This window comes from Panthera uncia, chromosome A2, assembly GCF_023721935.1.
Source record: "Panthera uncia isolate 11264 chromosome A2, Puncia_PCG_1.0, whole genome shotgun sequence".
NCBI classification, from domain to species: Eukaryota; Metazoa; Chordata; class Mammalia; order Carnivora; family Felidae; genus Panthera; species Panthera uncia.
In genome coordinates, this window is record NC_064816.1 from 55,447,808 (window position 1) to 55,472,318 (window position 24,511).

Here is a 24,511-nt window from a genome sequence, read left to right on the forward strand (position 1 = left end):
CAATGTCTGTGCTGGCAAACACCAGCTTCCATTCTCAGTCCTTCCATCTGTGCAAATGCTCAAGAGATGGAAGTCTTCTTATGTGGTCTTTTTTTCTCTAGAGCAGAAGTTCTGAGGACTCTCTCTGAACATGCCCTGGATCATCGTTTCAGAGAACAGTGAACACCGAGTCTGCAAGCGCATGCAAGGGCCTTTGGTGCTTATGGCACGCGGCCCTGAAAGCCACCCAGAAATGACCACAAGCAGAGCTAATTTTTTAAACTGCCATGCCGCAATGTAACGGGGAAGACAGAGCTCTAGTCCTGGTGTCAGATGACCAAGGACATGCCACTGACCCTCCCTGAGCTTTAAGCAGCCCAAATAAATCTATGATAAAGAATGAAGCCATAAGGCCAGACAGGGCGGGTTCCTGAGGCCAAGCAGGTCAATGCTAGCAATTCCAAGCACTAATTTTACACGAAAAAAAGTCAGGTTTATCTTTAGGTAGCACCTGTGTATGCCACCAAATAAATATCCTCAGGAAGTAGGTTAGAGACAAAGGAAATTATTTTAGTCTTCCTGAAGGCCCCAAGACAAGAGAGGCATCATCACAACATAAGAGATATGGAAAGAGGGAAAGTCAACTTCTCTCTCAACAGCAAAACTTGTTTCTTCTCCTGCCAAGAGAGGATCACCACATTAACGAAGTCCTCCCCACTCTCTCCCCACCCAACGAAGGCCACTTCAAAGCAGCAGGAGCCTAATCACACAGCACAAGAAAATAAAAGACCCAATTAACAAAAAACAAAACTCAAATAATCCGGGGGAGAATGGAAGCTGAAATCTCTGTTTTTGACAAATTGATTTGTATATAAACTGCTCCTCAGGAGCCACAGTTCCTACCAAAGTAGGCGTGGGCGAAGGCCTGAGAGCAGCACAAGCAAACCGGGGTCTCTGAAATCAGACTGGGTTCGACCCCTGCCGAGCCAGAGACTGGTCTCTGGAGTCTCATTTTTATGGGCTGTACAATATAGAGGGAAAGGCTCACCTCTGGCTGGCAGGGTGGAGAGAGAAAATCAAGGGTCTAGAACAGTGGCCAGCAAACAATAGATGTTCCCAAAACGTCCATTCCCCATCTTTCCTTCTGAGAGGCAGACCTTCCTCAGCTCTGCTCTGCACTCCCCCGTCGGCAACACCAGAGCCACAACTTTCCCCCTGATGGTGTCCATCCTGCCTATGGTCGCTCTCCCTCTCCCTGCCAGATCTGGAAGCCCAGACCACTTGCCACAGGCCCTCTTCTCAGACTCTTTAAAAGCCAGCAGGATCTCTCGGCTTAAAACCCACCCACCTGCCTCCAACAACAGACTCTCCAAGCTCCTGAGTTCTGGAGCCCAAGGGTCTCTGCAGCTCAGCCTCTCATCCTGCCTCTTCCCTGTGAGCTCTACACTCCAGCCCTCCCTTCTCCCCTGTGTGTCTGTCCACTCCAAGTCCTGGAGCAGGAAAGCCTCCCATCTTCCCCACTGGGAAAATCTCAGCCATCCTTCAAAGCTCTGACAAGACAGCCCCTCCTCCTAACTCGCCCATGACCCTCATGCCCGGCCTTACCTCCTCCCACTTCTCCTGCTGACTGACTGCCCTCTTCTTCGGCCAAGTTTGCTCTCACACCTCTGACTGATCAGGCTGCTCCCTGGGTCTGCTCTGCCCTTTCTTTTTCTCTGCCTGGAAAACCTCCAGGTCAGCCTTTCAGGTCCAGCCCCGGGGTGCCCTCCTGGGGGATGCCCTTTCGGCCTGTCCCAAGCAGAGGCACTCACACCTTAAGCTCCTCTTTTATAAAGCCCTTCTGACTCTGCATCTTGTCTCAACTGGCTGTTGGCACTTCCTGCTCTTCCCTGGCCCTCTGGACTGTGAGCTCCTTGAAGACAGGCACATCTGTATCTGCCCTCACATCCGACAGAGTGTACAACAGATGCCTGTAGAGTCTCTGAATAAATGGGGGAAAACACCAAATAACAGTTCCATCTGATCCTCTCCCACCACATGGGTTGACAAGTCCTCAAAATGGGGGCTACAGGCCCAAATGTCTATGGGGCCCAAGCAATCTGAAGAGCACATGCCCCTTCTACTCGGTTCCAGGACTGTGCCACCACGCTAGAGTGTGGAAATCTTCTTGTGTTTCTAAAGAAGCCAGGAATCTGGGTCATTAAATGAGGTCACCTGATTTTTTTTTTTAATTTTAAATATTAGATGGGCCACCAAAACACATCTGCAGGCCAGATCCCCGACAAGACCCTAACGTGAGAGGAGACCCTACCACGGGATGAACAGACAGGATGACCCATCTCTGGCCAGGCACTAAGGACAGAAATGGGCAGATCCAGGAACAGGTCCACAGGGACCCCAACAGGCCTTCCATACACAAGCAAATGGCACTTACTAGACACTTACCTTAGCCCAGATAATGTGTTGGGTACATTTAATCCTCTCAACATATATTCATTTACTTAATTCAATTCAACTCAATTATTTACTTAACTCAAACGTTTTTGTTTTTGTTTTTTAATTTGAGAGAGAGAGAGCATGAGTAAGGGAAAGGGAGAAACAGACAATTTCAATCAGGCTCCACACTCAGCATGGAGCCCAACAGAGGGCTTGATCCCACAACCGTGGGATCATGACCTCAGCAGAAATCAAGAGTCAAACACTCAACTGATTGAGATAACCCACAGAATGGAAGAAAATATCTGCCAATCATCCATCCGTCCGTCCGTCCGTCCGTCCATCATGTATCTGGTATCCAGAGTACACGAAGAAATCTTACAACTCAATAATAAAAACCAAATAACCCAATTAAAAGATGGGCAAGGCATCAGACAATTCTCCCAAGATCACTAGCCATCAGGGAAATGCAAACAAAAGCCACGACGAGCTACCACTTCACACCCACCAAGATGGCTACAATCCAAAACACTGACAATAACAAGTATTGGTAAGGATGTACAGACACTGGACCCTTGAACGCGGCTGGTGGGAATGTGAAGTGACTTGGCTGCCGTGGAAGACTGTCTGCCAGTTCCTCGATAAGTAGAAATAGTTACTCTCTGACCCAGCAGTTCCATTTGCAGACATACACCTAAGGGGATAAACACGCACGTCCACACAAAGACTCGTACGCAAATGTTCATAGCAGGATTATCCATAATTGCCAAAAAATGACAATGACCCAGACGTCCTTCAGCTGATGAATGGATTAAAAAGCAGTCTATCCATACAGTGGAATACTATTCAGCCATAACAAGCAACGAAGTACAGCTGCGGAAGCAGCTGGGGAGTTACTGTTTAACCCATATAGACTTTCAGTTTTCTTAAGTTGGAGAGTTCTAGAGACAGATGCCATTGAACTATAAACTTAAAAATGGTTAGATGGTAAATTTTATGTAATGTTGACTTTACCACAATTAAAAATAAACTAAGAAAATATTCTTTAAAAAAGGAACAAAGTGGGGCGCCTGGGTGGCGCAGTCGGTTAAGCGTCCGACTTCAGCCAGGTCACGATCTCGCGGTACGTGAGTTCGAGCCCCGCGTCAGGCTCTGGGCTGATGGCTCGGAGCCTGGAGCCTGTTTCCGATTCTGTGTCTCCCTCTCTCTCTGTCCCTCCCCCGTTCATGCTCTGTCTCTCTCTGTCCCAAAAATAAATAAACGTTGAAGAAAAAAAAAATTAAAAAAAAAAAAAAGAAAGAAAAAAAAAGGAACAAAGTGTATATACTTCACGCTACAACATGGATGAGCCTTGAAAGCATCACACTGAGCAAAAGAAACCAGATACAAAAGGCCACGTATTAGAGGATTCCACTTTTATGAAATGTCCAGAAAAGGTAAATCTGTGGACATTAGGCAGACAGATCAATGGCTGCCTAGGCCTAGGGGAGGGGAAAATGGAGAGTGACTGGTAATGAGCATGGGTTTCTTTCTGTAGTGATGAAAATATTCTCAACTTCAATTGTGGCAACGTCTGTTCACGATTCTGTGTGACTATATTGAAGACCACCAAAGTATACATGTGAAATGACACATTTTACAGTATGTGAGATATGTAGCTCGATAAAAATGTTTACAAACATTACTGAGTATCTACTATGTGCTAGGCCCTGAACTGGCCCCGGAGCTACAGAGACAATTCAGACGCTGTCCCTGACCCTGCGAGGCCTTCAGACACATGGGAACGATAGAGGGAAGCCAGCCATCACAGCAGAGCAGGAGACACACGAGGTGCCATCTGAGCCAGACCCTAGAAGGGCTCATTCCTGTTCCTTGCCCCACCCTGAGGCCATCTCAGGAATGCCAGGCTCCACCTCACCAGGACACAGGCCTCCGGATTACCCAGAGCTCCAGACCCTGTCACCTTGGGCACAGTCTCAAAGGGGACAGACTCGAGCTCCATGACAAGGGTGCCCCATCCCCAGCTTGTTCGAGGCTCCAGCCAACAAAAGAATGACCGAGCAGGGAATATGTCTCAGGGCTTCATTTACGGGTTGTTTCCCGGGACGCCTGCCCAAATCTTATTCCAACCTGGATGAAGTGATTTTGAAGAAAAACCCAGGAGACAAAGAAGATAGGAAACAAAGGAGATGCTAAGCAAAAAGTTTAAAAGCAATTAATTTTAAATGATTACAGCTTTACCAAAAGCTGTGGCTACGATTTCCTTCTGACTTTGATTATAACCTTCCAGCAAAATATTTGCCTCCAGAAGGCAAAGTCTTTGCATTATTTTCTATTCCTAGCATGACTACAAAAATATTCTTTGATTTAACATTTGATATGTTTTGTTCTCAAGGGCAAGCCCCATGAGAAGAAAAATGTACCCCAACAGAATGAAATATGACTACCTGCTTCCATTTTTCTTTCCCGTTGGTTCCTGCTCAAATATTCTGCATTAATTTAAACTCAAGGCTGTGTCTCTGATGCTGTGTTACTCCCACACTGTCATCCAAACCAAAGCAAAGTCACCCGCTGTCCAGCACTAAGAGAAAGTGTGGCAAACAAAGCTCAACTTGAGAGTCTCCTAGAGACAGCTAAAGGCACTCCAACTTGGAAGGAGATCAGGAGGGGTCAGAGAGTGATAAGGTAGCAGGCAAAACAGAGCAACTTGTATTTGAATATAGGCACACTTGGCACTGAGGGCAGCCGACTTCCTGCTGGACAGAACGAGGTTTTAGGCACACGAGCACAAGAGACACCAGTACTGGCCTCAGTTTCACTCGATGGTAGAGGGCATCCCAGAATGGACACCAGAGAGGGGAATCTGCCGTTATGGTGCACACCTTTTAACAAAGAAGAGAAAATAAAAGGCAGCCGTCCCTGAGTGAGCACGAAGGTAAGGGAATTAAGGCCTGGCGGATTCTAGGAGCAAAAGGAGTTAAGATTAAAGAAGCATTTCCATTTATATCGACTCCTTTAAATAGGTCTCAATATTTCAGGACACACATATATGAATACCATAATATAACATAACGTATTTCTACACCAAATCATAAGAAGACGAGAGGCAGAGAAAACCAAAATTGGGTTTTTTGTTTGGTTGGCTGGTTTTACATTAGAATAATGCCCAAATTCCTTGTGCAGCCAGGCCCCTTTGCTGTCTCTGCTTATAGAGCCAGCACACTGCTTTCTGGGCAGATGCCCAAATGGTAAGGTAAAAAATCTGGTCGAAAACACACATTCATTCACACACCTTGGTTCACGGGTCCAAAGAGAGCATCTCAGACATTCCCCGATAAAACAAGCCAGAGGGACAAGCACTCTCTCCACATCAGCACCAAGAGGCACAGAGTTGGAAAAACAGAGAAAGAAGGCAAAGTAGCAGTAAGTTTTACAAAGAATGTTTTCTCCCAGGCTGCGGAGACAAAGAGCCCCAGGGCTGCTGACTGTTTTCCCTCCAAAGAGAGTAACCAAGTCAGACTTAGAAGGCTTTGGCAGCTCTCATAGGCTCCAGCCAGGCAGGGCCCAGAGAGGGTCCAAGCCCTGCAGGAAGCAGCGCTTAAACGGTGGGCAGAGGAGGCGAGGGATCAGGGCGACAAGTCGTGGCAGAAGAGCTGCTGTTCATTAACAACTGGAACAAAAGACCAGGAGACAATACACTGTTAATCCTAGCAGCCACCAGAGGACTATAAATTGCCAAGCCAAGATACCAGCATTTTTCAGCTCTCCTCTTTCCTGCCAGAGTTAGATTGAGGATGGGTCCAAGTCCCTCACCCCCCACCCAAGTCTTTAAAACATACATTACTGAATCTTTTTGAAGTTCTAACCCTGAAAGATTTATACCCTAAAATGGATTAGAGAAAAATACTGCCCTGAGACACTACTGCAGGGGGCTGCAGTGGATGGATACACTTTTTCATTCCCATTGAGAATGCCAGAGTAGGAGCTGTGTGGTCAGACTCACGTGGGTTCAAACCCAGCTCTGACACTTACGAACTATGCTTCTTGACTTCTCTGAGCCTGATCTTTCATCTGTAAAATGGGAATATCACCTCTTACCTCACAAGACTGCTTTGAGTGTTAAAAGGAAAAAAAAAAAAAAAACCCATAGCATAAGGGCAGCACTAAATAAATGCGGAGTATTACTGTCACTATTAACCTCCCCAGTACCACAGGAGTTTTATCTATGGCCACATGGACCAAGGAGATAAAGCCCAATTTTCTCTAAGTTAAGAAAGGATTCTTTTGGATAGTGAAAGCACTTTGCGGGGGAGGGGAGCAATGGGATTAAAGAGAACAGGCTTTAATATAAGATATATTAAACTTCAGAGATATCATCGTGGAACTCAGACAATCATTCTAATTTCCTCCTACTGGGGATAATGTATTCAGCAAAGAGTCTAAATCATTCACAGCAAGCCGGGAACTCCAACAGGAGCGCAATCTTCCAGCAATCCCAGGTTTAGGTGCAGTCCCTGCTGTCAGTAGGAGTTCTTGCCCGGCAATGTTGCATAGTTCCAAAGCTCAGGCCCGATCCTGTCACAACCCTGCTTTAAAAGCCTTCCAAGAGCCTTAGGAGAAATCTACACTAAGGGCCTAATCTAAGCCCAACACTTACCACTCTATAGGATCTGGCCCACTAACCCTTCTACCTTCATCTTCGACATGCCTCCCTACACGCCACGCTGGTTTCCAGACACAACTAAACGGTAGCAGTTATCTCTGACTCTAAACAGACAAAAAGGCGGGTTTAAGTCACAGATCCTTGCCCAGGCATTTCCTCCACTAGGAAGGCTCTTCGTTCCCTATCACATCCTATACCCCACCCACAGCAAAGTGCTTTTGGCCTGTATGCCAAAAGCTCTGATAGGTCACTCTGCACATTTGACAATGCCCCCTCCCCAGCTCTGCTGTTAGCTCCCAGAGGGAGGGAAAAGAATCAACATGAATAGTGTACCTACTACAGGCCAGGCTCCATGCTGATTGCCTTCTGTCCACTAACCCATGAAGAAAGTTCTTTGCTCACTGTTACCATCCCGCCCAGGAACTGGTACACAGCTTCATCCATTCAAACTAACCAAATTGCCTATCACACACCAGGCTCTGACCCAAACGCTAAGAATATGTTGGGGAAGAAGACAGACATGATTCCTATTCTATTCTCATGGAGGACAGAGACAATCAACAAGTAAACACATAAGAAATACCAGATGGTAAAAAGGGCTGTAAGGAAATAAAACAGGGACATGAGAAAGTACATGGGGGAGAGAGCTGAGGATACTCTAGCTAGGCCAGTCAGAGGAGCCCTCTCTGAGGTGACACTCGAGCTAAGATATAAATGAGAAGCCAGATGTACCAAACAGAGGGAACAGCAGGTACAAAGACTGGCCCATTCAATAAGTAGAAATGAGGTCGGTGAGACTAAAGGTGGGGGGCAAGGGACGATGCTCAGAGGAAGACAGAGGCCCAACCGTAGGTTCTGTGGCCCACAAAGAAGAGGCTGGGTTTTACTCGAAGCACAAGAGAAGTCACTGGGAAGTGTTGGAGCTGAGGGTTGACATGATCTGATGAGCCTCTGAAGATGGAGTTCACTGCCTACGGCGTGGAAATGGAGGGCAAACAGGTGAGAAGTGCAGGCCCAGCATTGTAGGAGTCCAGCTGTCAGAAGCAGGGACTCAGCCACTGGAGCCGTCTCATGAAGGCAGAGATGGCTGTGGATTTATGAGTTAGGATGATAAGCAATGGTATTAACCAGATCCAGGTTAGCAGCAGCAGAGTCAGGTAAACACCAGCCCAGGGCACTTTACTTCCCAAGCCTCGGTTTCTTTATCTGAAAAACAGGCACCCCTTAGGGTTGTTGCACACATGCAAGTTCTTAGCAACAAGCATGGGCCAGAGCAGGTACTCAAATGTGCGTGTCCTTCCCCTCATTTTTCCTCATTTCTCCAAAAAGGGTGGGAATCTGCTCTATTGAAGGAAGGATAGTGGCAGCCTCGGTCTCACCATTCTACTGCGTTCAGGTCACATTTTAACGCCTATAAGAAGATAAGGAAAGTCTCCTCACTCAGGAAGTAAGAAGAGCCACAATGTAGGTACAAGAAGAGAAAAAAAAAAATCCCTCTTCTTTTATTCTACAGTTTTACAACTGTAGGAGACCTGCTAACTGTAGACCAAAGTAAGGACCTGCCAAATCCTTGGGGGTTATCATTTGGTTATATGGGATAAGGCTGGTGCATGAAACATTTTGTCCTACAAAGAGGCTCTTCATAAATGCATACGTTAGAAGGGGGCAGGGGTAGTGTGAAGTGACATGGGGAAGCAGGTGAAAGAGCTCCGGCTTTGGGATCAGGAGGACCTGGGCTGTGCTATTTACCAGCAGCCTTCCCACAGTCCCAATTTCTTCAGCTATTAAATGGAAACCGCCACACTCCTTGCAGGGTTCGCCCGGGAAGTGGCAAACACACGAGAAAAGCGAAGCCAAAATAAAGAACCGCATGTGCTAGTGTGTAGAACCTCCAAAATTAGGTTCCGTGGTCACACAGTAAAGGAGAAAGCCAGACCTCAAGCCTGGCTCTGACTCCAAAAGTATGTCCTTCGCTATTCACCTACACTAGTCACTAAAAAAAAAAAAAAAAAAAAAGTGCCTTCTTGCCTTTTATTTTAACCTGTCTCTTCCATCTCCAACCTAGACTGGCTCAGAGTACATGTCTTAAAATGTGATTGGATATGATTGACCAAACAGAATTCAGTTATAAGGAGGGGGGAAGAGAAAAGGGTAGTCATCTGATGACTGAGACATGAATTGAAGACTTTAGGCAGAGTGACCTTGGGCAGGGCCCTTCTCTGAGCCTTCATTTCCTCTACTGTAAAATGGAGTAATGACCTCAGACTGCCTACAGAATGGAACAACTGGTAGGGAACAGAGATGAAAGTACTTAACACACTCATCACTGCAGCTGGGACCCCATAGGCCCAGCGACCAATGAAGCCATCTGCCACCAAGCCAATGAAACGATCTTCCTAAAGTATATTTCCATATGTGCTTGTAGGTATAGACAATATCATATCATTGGAAGGAAACAGAAGGCAATGGAAACAAGGTAACCAAGTACTAGGGTCAGCAGTGAAGAAAAAGACTTCTTTTAGCTATACACCCTTGTGTGCCATGTGCTTATACGAATTCTTCATTTTCATCTGAAAAACAGAACAAGTTTTAAAGCCCTGTCCATAGATTTAACTGTGGCAAAATGCGTCCAGAAAAATAATCCACAAAGGTATGATAGCAGCTTCCTCTGGAGAAATAGGAGAGGTCATTAGGGGACTTTTGCCTAATTTGTAATGGTGTATTTCACAAGCAGAATGTATTTATGTATTATCTGTATAATTAAAAATTAATTAAATGGTACATCTTCTAAGGGCATTTCGGCAGTACCCATTATGACTGAAAGTGCACTCTGCCCTTTGCCCCAAACCAGTTCAGTTTCAGGAGCTAATTCTACAGATATGTTAGCACCCCCACCAGACTTGTTCTAGAAAATTCACCGAAGCATCATTAGCAAAAACTGGAAACGAGATAAATGTCCATCATTAAGAGTTAAGAAAACGTTGGTACAAGCGCACAAAGGAATTTTATATGACCTTTAAAAATTATGTAGCTTTGGGGCGCCTGGGTGGCTCAGTCGGTTAAGCGTCCGACTTCAGCTCAGGTCACGATCTCGCGGTCCGTGAGTTCAAGCCCCGCATCGGGCTCTGGGCTGATGGCTCAGAGCCTGGAGCCTGCTTCCGATTCTGTGTCTCCCTCTCTCTCTGCCCCTCCCCCGTTCATGCTCTCTCTCTCTGTCTCAAAAATAAATAAACTTAAAAAAAAAAAATTACATAGCTTTGTGTGTACTGACATGGAACTCTTCGCGTTGAGTAAAATAGTGTATATGGTGTTACCATTTTGTGAAGAAAAGGAAGAGAAAGGGGGTTTACATACACACGGGTATGCTTGTTCTTATGTGGTTTTTCTGAAATGATACAAGGAACGGGGAACAGCGGCTGACTCTGGAAATGGGAACCAGGAGACCAAAGAACTGAAGAGTGGAGACTTCTTTTTTTGACACTTTTGACATATACCCTTTTTGCAGTCTTTGTGTTTTCTTACTAGTTCGTGTATTACAAACTTATCTTCTAAAAAAAATTAATAAACCAAAAAAACAAAACCAAAAACTTTAGGGAAGGCACCTTCCTGCGCGGTCGTTGTGGGTGGTTAGAGCTTCCAAGTCAGCCGGGCCACGAGTTCCAGTCCCAGGGCCTCCGCTCCCTTGCTGCGGAGCCTCGGGCGCGTCCCGTCCGCCTCTCGCGACCTGGGTGGCCCCGGCCGTGAGGTGAGGCCACCTCCCTTCCCCGGCAGCGGCTCGGGCGAGCTCGGACCACGGGGCCCGGCCGCTCCGCCCAGCGTCCCCGAGCCCGGCTCCCGCCCCGGCCCGCGCTCACCGCCAATGATGGTCCGGATGAGGGAGGCGTGCCCGGGGCAGTCGACCAGCGTGACCTGAAGCTGCGGCTCGCCGGGCTCGGGCTCGGCTCCGGGCGCCGCCGGGGGCGCGGGCAGCGCCGCCCGCAGGCGCGCGGGCAGAGGCACCGAGAAGCACGAGAAGCCCAAGTCGAGCGTGATGCCGCGCTCGCGGCTCTGCGGCTGCTTGTCGAAGGCGGCGGTGGAGGCCGTGGTGCTCAGCGCCCGCGCCAGCGCCGTCTTGCCGCTGTCGATGTGGCCCAGCACGCCCACGTTCACGTTCACCCGCCGCCCTGCCATGCCGCCGCCGCCGCCGCCCGCCCGGCCCGCCCCTCCCGCGGCTGCCGCTGCGGTCCGGCCGGTTAAGCCGCCCCCCCGCAACCCTCGCGCCGGGCACGCCCGTTCCGGCCCCGAAGCTTCCGCCCTCTCGGCGCCCGCGGGCGCTGCCTGGCACTGGAGGAGAGAGCCCCGGGGTCGAACTTGACCGGGGTCGCCGACCGTGAGGCTGTACTCTCACCTGGCTCCTGTCCCCCGAAGCCTCGAGGAGTCCAAGATTGGGTGGATCCGTCCATCCATCCATTCATTCATTTTAACAAGCCCTTGTCAATTGCCCCCTGGGTACCAGGCACTGCTTATTCACGGTACTGGGATACGGCGCTCTCTCCACGTTACACTGTATTTGGGCAGGGGTGGGAGTCAGACACTAAATAGGTGAGCCTGGAACCAGACCCTTTCAGAAAGTGAGAAGCCTTCCAGGGAAAATAAAAGCAGAGATTAAAAGGACTAGAGCACCAGGGGAAGGGAGGACAGCTAATTTACAATAAACGGTCAGGGAAGACCTCTCTCCAGTTGCTGACTGAGCCGAGGCTGGAATGTTGAGAAGGAGCCAGCCCTGGGAGAATCTGGGAAAGACTTAGAAGATGAAGGGCTGTCATCTTCTGACCCTGGAAGTCTATAGCCTGGCCTCAGGACAGGCTGTAGAGCTCCAAATTGTACGTAAAATGTTATGTGCATGTGCTTGTACTGGGGAGTACATAACTCTCAAGAGATGCTTGAAGTGTCTGGAACCACTAAAAAGGTTGTCAACCACGGTCACCAACCAGGGTTCACAAGCAGGTGTCTTCACTGGCTAGGCACCTGACTCAAGGAGAGAGATTAGCAAGACTAAAACTCTTGGACTTAAAATGCATTAAGTGTGGAGACTGGAGACAGGAACAGCATGTGCCGCATAAAGGAAGCCACTGCTCACCTCCAGACAATTGGTACCAGGCAGGAATGCTAGCCCAGCATCGCCCATCTTCCCATTTTTCAAGAGAAGGGAGCATTTCTATATGAAATCTGACTTTTTACATGTCAACAACTAATTTAGCTTTTAATTGAAACACTATGGTAGGTAGCCAAGCACAGAATCTACTCCATTCTGCCTGACCGCCAGTTTGTCGTCTGTAATGAGCTAGGCCGTGCTCTGATACATTCACACTTGCCAGTAACTGCTCCCTGATGCCTCCTGTGGTCCAGGCCCTGCATTAGCAGCAACAGGGTCCCCGAGGTAAACAGACACGGTTGGTCAGTCCATCCTGCTGCACGGGGAAGAGGAGGGCATGTGTTAGGATAGCTAACACCAAGCAACTGCCACTTGAGAAAACATGTGCACAACATAGGATGAAGACGGAGGGCAGGGGTTTAGAGAAGGGCCAGATAAGACACTTTGGTCGGACTCACTGATGGAAAAGGTACTGCTAGGTGCTTGCACACAAAATACCCAGACAGAAAAGAAGCCGCATGGTAATCTTACTCTGAATATGTCTTTCCCAGTATAGTTTTAGTTTGAACACGTGGCCTTCTAATTTTTGTTAATGTTTATTTATTTTTGAGAGACAGAGCATGAGCAGGGGAAGGGCAGAGAAAGAGAAGGAGACACAGAATCCAAAGCAGGCTCCAGGTTCTGAGCTGTCAGCACAGAGCCCAACGTGGGGCTCGAACCCATGACCTGCAAGATCATGACCTGAGCTGAATTCAGACGCTTAACTGACTGAGCCACCCAGGTGCCTCCGAACATGTGGCCTTCTAAAATGTCGCAGGCAAAAGCTCTGGAGAGTCAATTATAGGCTGTGATACTGTGATTTATAATAAGAAATATTTTAGGGACGCATGGGTGACTCGGTTAAGTGTCTAACTCTTGGTTTTGGCTCAGGTCATGATTTCACAGATTCATGGGTTCAGCCCCGCGTTGGGCTCTGCGCTGGCAGCTGGGAACCTGTTTGGGATTCTTGGTATCCCTTGCTCTCTGCCCCTCCCCCACTGGTGCTATCTCTTGTCTCTCTCAAAATAAATACATAAACTTAATAAGAAAAAGAAGTATTTATTTCATAGGGTGCCTGGGTGGCTCAGTCAGTTGAGCATCTGACTTTAGTTCAGGTCGTGATCTCAGGGTTCGTGGGTTCAAGCCCTGCGTTGGGCTCTATGCCATCAGCACAGAGTCCACCTCGGATCCTCTGTCTCCCTCTCCCTCTGCCCCTCCCCTGCTCTCTCTCTCTCTCTCTCAAAAATAAATAAACATTAAAAAAAAAAAAAAAGAACTATTTATCGGGTCTCCCTCCTGTGCCTGGCACAGAGCTCCAAAAACCCTTGGAACTTCCTGTGATGAGAATGAGGTGTCTTTTGTTATGTTACTGAGGTGACTTTTGGAAAGCACCTAACGATGGGGGCTGGCTGCCAGGGGAGCCAACCAAGTGATTAGAGTTGGGACTTTTCACCTGACCCCTGGGGAGGGGAAAAAAGAGGAGCTGGAAATGGAATCAATCGCCAGTGGCCAATGATTTAGTCAATCATGCTTGTGTAATGATGCCCCCCTAAAATTCCAAAAGGGTGGAGTTCAGAGAACTTCCAGGTTCACTTCTGGTGAGCTCAGATAAAGCATGGAAGCCCCATGCCCCTTCCCACATATTTTGACCTATGTATCTCTTCTTTCTGGCAGTTTCTGAGTTAAATCCCTTTTTTTATGTGTTTCTTTTTATTTTTGATAGAGAGAGAGCGTAAGCAGGGGAGGAGCAGAGAGAGAGGGAGACAAGGAATCTGAAGCAGGCCCCAGGCTCCGAGCTGTCAGCACACAGCCTGACGCGGGGCTCGAACCCACAAACCGTGAGATCATGACCTGAGCCGAAGTTGGACGCTTAACCAACTGAGCCACCCAGAAACCCCAATCCTTTTGTAATGAACTTGTAACCCAGCAGTAAGTTGTTTCTCTGAATTCTGTGAGCTGCTGTAGCAAATTAATCAAATTTGAGGAAGGGGTCATTGGAACTTCTGATTTAGAGCAGACCTGATGTGGGGAGTTGTGTGTCCTTGCACCAAGCAGAGTAATTCTGATTTAAGTCCTCAGAAGTGTGGTGACAAACTAAACTTGCAGTTGGCTGCTGAACAGGTTGGGTGCAGTCTCATAGGACTGAGCCCTTAACATACGGAAGCTGATGCTAGCTTCAGGCACATAGTATCAGAACTGAGTTGAATTGTAAGAGAAAACTTTACCCTTCTTCCCTCTTAGATTCTGTGGCTAACTTAATAATTAAATTGATATAAGACAGATTCACAAGTTAGCCAGGCAAATTTGGTTTTGTACATATCAGAACTCACAAAAATATGAGACTCAAAGAAGTGACCAGAGCAGACAGCTTTTTTTATGTTTTAGATAAAGAAATAATACATTTGTGAAAAATCGACAAGAAAAAGAAGCTTGGGCTTAGCATAGCAAATTAGCGAAGAAGTAAACGAGGTTTATTTATACAGCCTTCTGGGCCTTGAATTCCCCATCTCTGGCAATAAGGATGTCTTCTACCCGGGTACCCTTCGTATGGGAAATTTATTTCCTGCTTTCAGGGAGACAAAAGAGGGCCAGCATGGTTTTATTGCACTGTGTCCTAAGTAACTTTAATTCCGAATAATCCATATGCCAAAGTGACATATTTGGGGACAGCCTGCCCTGAACCTCAACCTTGTTAAAAACACGACAACCGGCCCAAAATGGAGTCACTTATGTGAAGCCCTGTGTCACCAAACTGAGCATTAACTTAGTTACAAATTTGGCTCTCCGAGAAATGGAATCTTAAACCAGTCAATGCCTGGTGTAACTTCCTTGTTCCTGCACCTTGTTCCTGCACCCCTAGTATAGTGCATTTGAGATTCATCCACGTGGCCACATGTCACCACATCGTGATTGCCTTCTCGTGGTTGTGTAGTATTCCACTACAAATGGTGGACGGACCACCATTTGCTTACCCGTTCATCCACTGAAAGACAGGAAGACATTTTACTGGAGGTGCACTGGCAGTTTTGACTTTTAAATTATGCAAGAGTATTACCTATTCAATAAACAAGTAAATTTTTTTTTTAATGTAAAATAATGTCAGGGCGCCTGGGTGGCTCAGTCGGTTAAGCATCCGACTCTTGGTTTCGGCTCAGATCATGATCTCATAGGCGTGATATCGAGCCCTGCGTCGGGCTCCAAGCTAAGCGTGGAGCCTATTTAAGACTCTCTCCCTCCCTCTCCCCCTTCCCCTCCCTCCCTTGCACCTGCTTCCTCTCTCTCTCTCTCTCAAAAATAAATTAAAAGTAAAGTAATGTCCTAAAGACACCAGTGGGACTAAGATCCTTTAATTTTTAGTCCTTAGTTGGAGAGTTATAAATGCTTCTCACTGTTGCCTGTAGACAGACTTGTCACCCCGCCCCATACCCGCCACGCTCCTCTCTGGCCACCAAGAACCTGTGCAATCCTGCGAATGGACAGTGCCAATCCACCTTGCCCCACACTCACCCAACAGCTATGCCTTTGGCCTGCCACAACTTCAGGAAGCTTCCTCCTTATTATGTTCCGCACTAGTCACAGTTTGAGGAAGTAAATGACAAAAACCCTCCATGAAACTGACTGAAACAAAACAAAACAAAAAGGAAATTCACTGGCCCGTGGTATAGTTAAAAGTATAGGCCCTAGAAGCTGGGTGCTCATGCTTGAATCCCACCTCCGCTGTTTGAAAGCTGCATAGTCTCAGGCAAGTTACAAAATCTCTTTGTGCCTCAGTTCCCTCATTTGTGAAGTAGGAGGACATCATAGTTCCTAACTCACAGAGTTGCAAGGATTATATGAAGTGGTATTTGTGTAGCACCTAGAACAATGCCTGGTATATAAGTGCTGTATTATGTTTGTTGAGTTAAATAAACCTAAAAAGTCTAGAGGAAGAGCCCATTTTCATGTCGGCCTCACCCAGGGGCTCAGACGATGGCACAGAGCCACCAGCTTTGTTCTTCCCTCCTCTGGGTTTCTTCCATTTCCAGGCACGTTCTCTCCTCATGGTGACAAGACAGCTGCCAGCACCTCTATCCTTACAGCCTCAGCAACTCCAACTCCCCACATCAGGTCCCATTGTCCCTGATAAAGTTGTGTGTCCTTGCACCAAGCAGAGTAATTAAATGCTCTGCCTAGCCAGGTGTAAGTCACGAGCTCACTCCAAGCTCCAGGAGGAAAGTGGGGCAAACTCCCTATGGGAACTGGGGTGCTATCACCAACAAAATACAAATCACATCATGCCCCTCTGTTGTCAATTTTGTCTCTGCCCTGACATCAATTCCACTGAGTTGAGTTTGCTTTAAGCCAGGCTGGTGTTCTGAAGCCACCCTTCCTCCCCCCCTCCCCCCTACACTCCCACACCAGCATCCTAGTAGGCTGAGGATCCCTTATACATCTTTGATTGCCCAGGGCCTGACACAGGCAAATGTTCCTGTTTCTTGGACTCACCCCCAAACTTCCAGTCCACAAATACATCCTTCTCTGCGGCAGATTCCGGGGTCCCCCACAGTTTCACAGGCTGAGCATGGTCCCTGGGAAATGATTGACAGGAAACGGCCTGCAGAATTGCGATTATTTGGGATTTGTTCTTAATGTTAATGCGATGCTGGTTCCTTTCTGTTTCTTTAATGCCATTTTGTACTAAGGTAGTTCAAAGTTCTTTACAAGCAGCTAGTAATTAATTCAACTTCATTAAGGCCAATTAATCCAGGATTAATTATAAATTTGCCCAGAGGAAGTTATTATACTTTGCTCTTTGATTTAGGTTTTGGCTTCTAAAGATTCTTTTAGGAGTGAAATGGAAATTTCCCTTTTCTCTGAGGGTATCTACCTTGCCAGTGATTGTGTTAACCATGTACCTTCCTCAAAATGTCCTATATTAACCTCGAATGAGATTGTCACTCAGGCCACCAGCTGTGTGCTACATGACATTGCCAGCACTAAACAGATCTTCTAATGCCACATTAGACATAGGGTGAAGAAGAGAGTGTCCTGGCAAGAGCTGGTCCCACACAATTTCAAATCATAGCCCTACCTCATGCTGGCTGTGTGACTCACCCTTTCTTCTGCCTACATATGGACATCATAATGTTTTACAAGATCATTATAGTCTATATTGGCCAGCATCCACTCCCTCTTTTCCTGAAAGCCTCCATGATTTTCCTTGGAGGCATCACACCTTCTCTCCTCCAGGTCACTATGGGGACTGACTCCACTTAGTTCCAGAGTGAGACTGAGACTGAGGTCCAGTCCATCAGCCATAGCAATTGGTTGGGTAGTGAGCATGTGACCCAGTTAGCACAACTGGAGAAAACCCTGGAATTGTTTCCAGGGCAAGCAATACAAAAGTGTGCTCTCTGACACTGGACTAAAACCTATACAAATCGGTCTGGGCTATGATGGGATCCCATGAGGGGAGCCTGGCCATGGAAGAATAATGGGCCTCCAAAGATGTCCATGTCCTTTGAGTATGTGAGCATGTTATCCTGTAAGTATGTATCCTGTGAGAACCTGTGAGTATGTTATCCTACATGGTAAAGAGGACTTTGCAGGTGTGATTCAGTTAAGGATCTTGAAAAGGGGAGGTTATCCTGTATTATCCTGCGGGCCTGATGAAATCACAAGAGTCCTTATCAGAGGAAAGCAGGGGGGTCAGATTCAGAGAGATGGTGTCATGAGAAAGGCCCCACTGGCCATTACTGTCTTTGAAGACAGAAGACAGACATGAAGCCAGGAATCAAGCTGGAAAAGGCAGGCAGTGGATTCTCCCCTAGATCCTCCAGAAGGGAATGAAGCCTTGCCAACACCTGGATTTTAGCCCATTAAGACCCATTTTGGACATTGGTCTCCAGAACCGTAAGAGAATAAATGTGTGTTGGCTGAAGCCACTAAGTTTGTGGCAATTTGTTACCACAGCAATAGGAAATGAATGCAAGCATTTAATTGGAGTACTGAGTCTATTTTCATATTTGTTGCATAAATGAATATCTCCTAATTCCCTCCCACCTGATTAGAGGTGTAGGGGGTCTTTACTGGGCTCGCTCCACATCTTAGACCCGAGGATCACTAAGACTTACACGGTAAATAGCCTCAGTGTGTGTCTTCTGCTCAGATCTGCCGCTTTCATCCAGGCCACCCTGACCTCTGCCCCCACTGCCGTGTGACCCCAGCACAGGTGCTCAGGAGCTGCAGGCCCCAGCTGCTTTCCTAGGCTAACACTGGGACTCAGCAGATGCCACCACCGCCAGGTTTCCCCATTGCAGTAGGATGTGCCCTGCTGAAATGGAAACACTGGTCCCCAGCAGAGGGGGTTACAATAGGAGACAGAGGACTAGCTCTTGCTAACCTGACCCCTGTCCCCAGCCTGACTTCTGCCTCTACTCTCCACAGCAGTTCCTGTGAGTGCCCTGGGATACTGTTTCAGCTGAAAAAGCATGACAAAATTATCCACTAAGGCCAGGATACACACAGAGAAGGCAAATATTCAAGGGTGGGGCGGAAAGCCATGCCTCTATATTCCAAGGATCTGAAACCACTTTCTGTACCCTTCCCAATGATAGAGCCCCTTGTAAAAGATCTCATTTAATTTTCTTAGTAATCTCATACATGCATGTTGTTACTGCTGTTTTACAGCACGGGGAAGTAGACCTAGAGAGATAACTTGCTTGGAAAACATCGGGATTTGAATCCAGATCATCCACGCAGGATCCTTTTGTTCCCTGCCAGCTGATCCTTGTTTTATGTTAGGTTGCTTTAACCCCAATGATGTGCACCATCTTCATAATTTATGTCCTATCCAGGTACCACCTACCACTTAATATGTTTCTTTAAATTAACTCGCCTTTTGACTTAAATAAAAGTATTTTCCTATATGTAGAAAAACTGTCACTTGCAACAAGTACACAGGAACCACACAAACCTTAGTTTCAGAGTCTTTAGGGAGAGAAAGGGGTTAAAGTTACACTCTGCCCCCCTAAGACTTATTGAGAGAGAATTTGAAGGGCATTCATGTTCTTACTATAAAAATCAATATTATTTAGTTTTATGTCTTTGTACCACCTCTAAGTTGCCAGCAAAATTCTCTTTGTCTGCTCTGTCCTCAGAAATCAGACTAGGGCAGAAAAAACAAGCATGCCAATTAGGTTGGCAATAATCAGAGAGGCGTGTAATTCCAAATGTAGGTGAGGATGTGGAAACCCAAGATCACTGAATAAGCCAATTAGTTTTAAAAAGAGATTCCCTCAACAGGGTATTTCTTTGACTTACTGCTGATTGGCTGGGATCTTGGGACCATGGCTCTGAAGTGCACTCCACATGTTGGGAATTATTCTGCTTATAATAAGCATAGTAGGCTCCTTGGTGTGACATATTCTCTCAAAAGCTTTAAATGCACATTCCCAGCCATTGATCACCATGCAAATGATCTCCCTAAGACTAGACTGTCAGAAAAGGAATGAAGAGAATGATTAACTTTAAGAATGCAAACCTCACTTTGTGACCTGTGAATACCACAAAATTCAACAAAAAATGGAGGATTCTAGAGCAACCGCTGGGAGGAGCGCTGATGCCTTACATTTTGATCACATCCTTCAGTTTGGCTGAGAGTCTGATCAAAAGGGGGGAATTGTTAAAAACAAGAAACTAAGCTCAAAATGGACGCACTTATGCTAAGCCCGACATCACCAAACCAAGACTTAGTGTTGGTTCTCCAAGAAATGGAATCTTAAACCTTATCAGGAATCGTCTGATCAGCACTAGATAATCTCCCTGATAGACCCTGCATCCCCTAAAGGAAAGGAACCTTGTAATAACCAACCCACTTCTTTTGTATAGTGGGACTTTCTTATTTCTGCCCCCTTTCATTTTGTGTGGCTCCTTGGAGATCCTTTCTGCTCATTGGATGCTGCCTGATTCGTGAATTGTTGAATATAGCCAACAACATCTTTAAAATTTACTCCGTTGAATTTTGTTTTTTAAGCTTGCAAAGGATATCAAAAGATATGGATCGACTGCCAGATGAAGAGATACATAGGTCAAGGTATGGGGAAAGAGCCTGAAGCCTAAGCACATCATACTCCCCAAATCTTCACGTGTTCATCAAGTTCTCTGAATCCTTTTGGGTTTTTTTGGAGACTTCATTACATGGGCATGATTGTTTAATCACTGGTCATTGGCAACTGATCTAACCTCCAGCCCCTCTCATCTCCCTGGAGACCAGGGGAATGGGACTGAAAGTTCCAACCCTTTAATCACTTGGCTGGTTCTCTTGGTAGCCAGCCTCCACCTTAAGGTGCCATCCAAAAGCCACCTTATTAACGTCATAGACCTCCAGCTCCCATCACTTGGGAAATACCAAGGGCTTTAGGAGCTCGATGCCAGAAATAGCACAAAGACCTGTCAAAAAACAAAATTCATTTGACGATCTAATTGGCTTCATTTAATAATTCATGAATTGAGAAGCATCCCATCTTAGCAGATAGAAGGGAGCTCTGGGAAGCTGTACAAAATGGAAGGCTTTTATAGGAAGAAGGGGGGGGAGAAAAAGGAAGTTTCTAGCAAAGAGTGGATTGTTTCAGGCCAGGTCTCCTTCCTCTGCAGGAAGGCAGGGGTCTATTAGGCAGATTACCTCACTAGTGCTGACCAGGTAATTCCAGATGGACTGGTTAAAGTCATATTTCCGGAAGGTGTTGAAACTATAGTCAGGTTAGGAATTAAGTCTTGTTTGCTGCCATGGGTCTTAGCACAAGTGACCCCATTTTAGGTCTCTTGTTTCTTTTTTAACAGACAAAATATGTATTTCTTATTATAAAACACAGTATCACAGCTCCTGTGGATAATGCTGCTATGAAAACTGGTGTGTAGCTAGCTCCTAAGTTCCTGTTTCCAGTTCTTTGGAGTATATACCTCAGAGTGGGATTGCTGGGTCACATGGAAAATTTGTGTTTAACTTTCTGAGGAGAAACTGTTTTCCACAGCAGCTGCACTATTATACGCTCTCATCAGCAATGCACGATGGTTCCAATATCTCCACATCTTGGCCAATACTTGTTATTTTGGTTTTTTCTTTCCCTTCCCTTCCCTTTCCTTCCCTTCCCCTTCCTTCCTTCTTCCCTTCCTTCCTTCCTTCCTTCCTTCTTTCCCCTTTCCTTCCATCCTTCCTTCTTCGTTCCCCTTTTCTTCCTTCCTTCCCTCCTCTCCTCCTTCTTCCTCTCCTTCCTCTCCCTCCTCCTTTCTTCTCCTTCTTCTTCTTCTCCCTTTCTCCTTATTCTTCCTTAAGGCCACCCTACTGGGTGTGAAATAGTATCTCAGTGCAGTTTTGATTTATATTTCCCTGACGATGAATGATGTTGAGTATCACTTCATGTGCTAGTTGGCCATTTGTACATCTTCTTTGGAGAAATGTCTATCAAGTCCTTTGCTCATTTTTTAATGGGTTGTTTATTTTTTTGTGTTGAGCTGTAGGAGCTCTTAGTATTTGCTAGACATTAAATCCTCATCAGATACGTGACTTGTAAATATTTTCTCCCATTTTGTGCATTATTATTTCATTCTGTTGAGAGATAGAGTCTTTTGATGCACAAAAGTTTTAAATTTTGATTGAGTTCAACTTATCTGTTTTTTTCTTTAGTTGCTTAAATATGGTACCATATTTAAGAAACCATCGCCAAATTCAAGATTATGAAGATTTACCCCTATGTTTTCTCTTAAGAGTTTTATAGGTCCTCAACACAGGTTTTGGATCCACTTTGCATTAATTTTTGTATATCGTATAAGGGGCCAACTTCTTTCTTTTGCATATGGATATCCAGTTTTCCCAGCACAATTCATTGAAGAGATTGTCCTTTCCAACTGTCCCATTGAATGGTCTCGGCACCCTTGACCATATATATGAGGGCTTATTACTCTTTATTATGCCTTCCTGAGGCAGTGGTGAGGGCAGAGGTAGGTTTGATCTGGGCTTGTGGTTCCAAGGTCAGGTGTGAAAGAACTCAAAGCAAAGAAGCAGAAGGGGTTGAGAAACAGTTGGTTGAGATCATCAAACTTGGACTGGAGAAAAGAGGAGATGAGGAACTGGAGATGAAAGAACAAGGGTCACAGAAGTAAAATGAGAGAGCTGGCAGGTCTGAGAGTCTCAACCAGCACAACTCGGGAATGTAGCAGTCCACACAGTTACTTGTATACATGTCATCACACTGATAAGGACTTTCATCAGTACCCATGGATGGAGACCTAACTCAAACTATTTTAAGCCCCAATGTCAGTGCCATTTACACTGCAAGTAGGGCAGAGCTGTACCTGGGAATGTAAAAGATCTCATCAGGAATGTCTGGCCAGCTTTCTTCTCCTTTGTGTTGGCTTTATTCTTAGGCAGTTTTCGCATGAAGTGGCAAAGATGACCTGGAACACCATGACTCAAGTCTCTTTCTTGGTATTTCCAGTAAAGGGACTGGGATTCAGTGTCACTGGACTGTCTGCTCACATTGCTGAACCAATCATCATTTTTGTGGGGGGGCGGGGGGGGGAGAAGGGATACTTTGATAGGCCAGGCCAGGGTCCCATATCCATTCCTGAAACAAAGCTGTGGTTGGGTCAACCCATCCAAACAACTTGGACTCAAAGTCAAAGAAGGATGGCTCTCGAAAGAAAATTAGACTCATGGTAGCCAGAAGAAGCAGGAGGACGCTGGGTAGGCAACATATGTCCACTACTGTGGGCTTCACCTCCCCTTTACTCACCTGTGTATCTTGGACAATGGCCTGCTGCATAGTCTTCTGTTGAAATGAAAGAAGCCGTCTGGTTCTGCAACCAGACCCAGCTTTTTTCTACACCAGATGTGGGTCTAGGCTTTGCCAGGCACTTCTCAATTTGTGATCTTGGACAAACTCTGACCCCTCCTAGGGCCTCAGTTTCCTCATCTGTGAAATGAGGATATGGCTAGGCCCGATCTGTGATGGAACAGCTCTGGTAGAAGGGGAGGTGGGGGCATTGGACTGGCATCCTGCCTCTCAGCTTTCCCTTTCCCCACACCTACTGGCCACAAAAGAATTCTACAACCCCAGGGAATGTGGTTTGAAAACCATTGGATCAAGTGATCCTACTGAGTTCCCCTGAGCTCCCAAATCCTTATTCCCCAACCCTCGCCACTCATATCAGCTGGAAGGAAATCCTTCTCTTCGTGCTAAAGTTTGGGGCTTAAAATACTAAATGTAGGAAAGGTCTTCTCTCCTAACTGAACAATACACAAAGAAGTAAGTCCCACAGAGTGCCTCACTTCGACTACTAGTTGGGGGAAAGTTTTCCTCTTTACAGGGTGAAAGAATTGCTCTTCACCTATGGGTAATGACCAGGAAAAAGTCTATGAGGTGCTAAGCAACCTTCTCAGTGTCATAGGGTTGACGAATCATAGGCCACCTGTAACAAACTCAAGCCTTCCAAGGATTTGCCAAAAGCTTCCATTCACTGACAGAAACCATTACTAAGTCCCATAAAACCTACTGTTTAAAATACAAAATAAAATAAAATAAAATACAAAATGCAAAATAATAATAATAATAGTAAGGGGCACCTGGGTGGCTCAGTTGGTTGAGCATCCAACTCTTGATTTAGATTCAGGTCATGATCTCAGGGTCATGGGATTGATCCCTATGTTGGGCTCTGCGCTGAGCATGCTGGCTGCTTAAGATTCTCTCTCTCTGTCTCTCTGTCCCTCTCCTCTTCTTGAGCTGTCTCTCTTGAAAAAAAATTTTTTTTAATTTTAAATAAAAAATAAAATACATGCAGCAAAACTACAGGATTTCAAGCGTGTATGTGGTGGTTTAGAACCTTATTCGGATTCATAAGAAGACTCCATTGTGAGCCAGGCTATGTGCTAAGCAATTGAGTTAAAATGAACACAAACATGGTCTACACGCTCCTAATGCCTGCAGTTTAGTGAGAGACAAACATTGACCTAATAATCTTGCAAACAGAAACCTAGATTCAAAAATAGTATTGAAGTATAAGATGCGAGAGTCAGAAACTACTACAGTAGCATTTAACTTCAGGTCTGCCTCAACCCTAATGCAAGGCGTCCTAAGCTCTAGATAAGTCCCTCCTTTTCCCCATCTCCAAATCGGAGGTAATAACTTGAGCTCCGCAGAAGGGTATGACTTTCAAATAAGATAATACATAGTGGCACAATTAAGAGACAGACTCCAGGACCTCACTTTGGTGCAGCGCCCCAC

General features: G+C 46.2%; 1 protein-coding gene across 1 annotated transcript in view; it reads right to left on the minus strand.

The window, feature by feature from the left end:
* EEFSEC (eukaryotic elongation factor, selenocysteine-tRNA specific) overlaps positions 1–11,293 on the minus strand; it is a 249,667-nt gene extending 238,374 nt beyond the window's left edge. Inside the window, exon 1 of the mRNA XM_049641112.1 lies at positions 10,933–11,293. Within this exon, the coding sequence (XP_049497069.1) occupies positions 10,933–11,248 (316 nt within the window). The 5' untranslated portion in view covers positions 11,249–11,293. The remainder of the gene's footprint in view (positions 1–10,932) is intronic.
* Between the last annotated feature and the right edge of the window lie 13,218 nt (positions 11,294–24,511).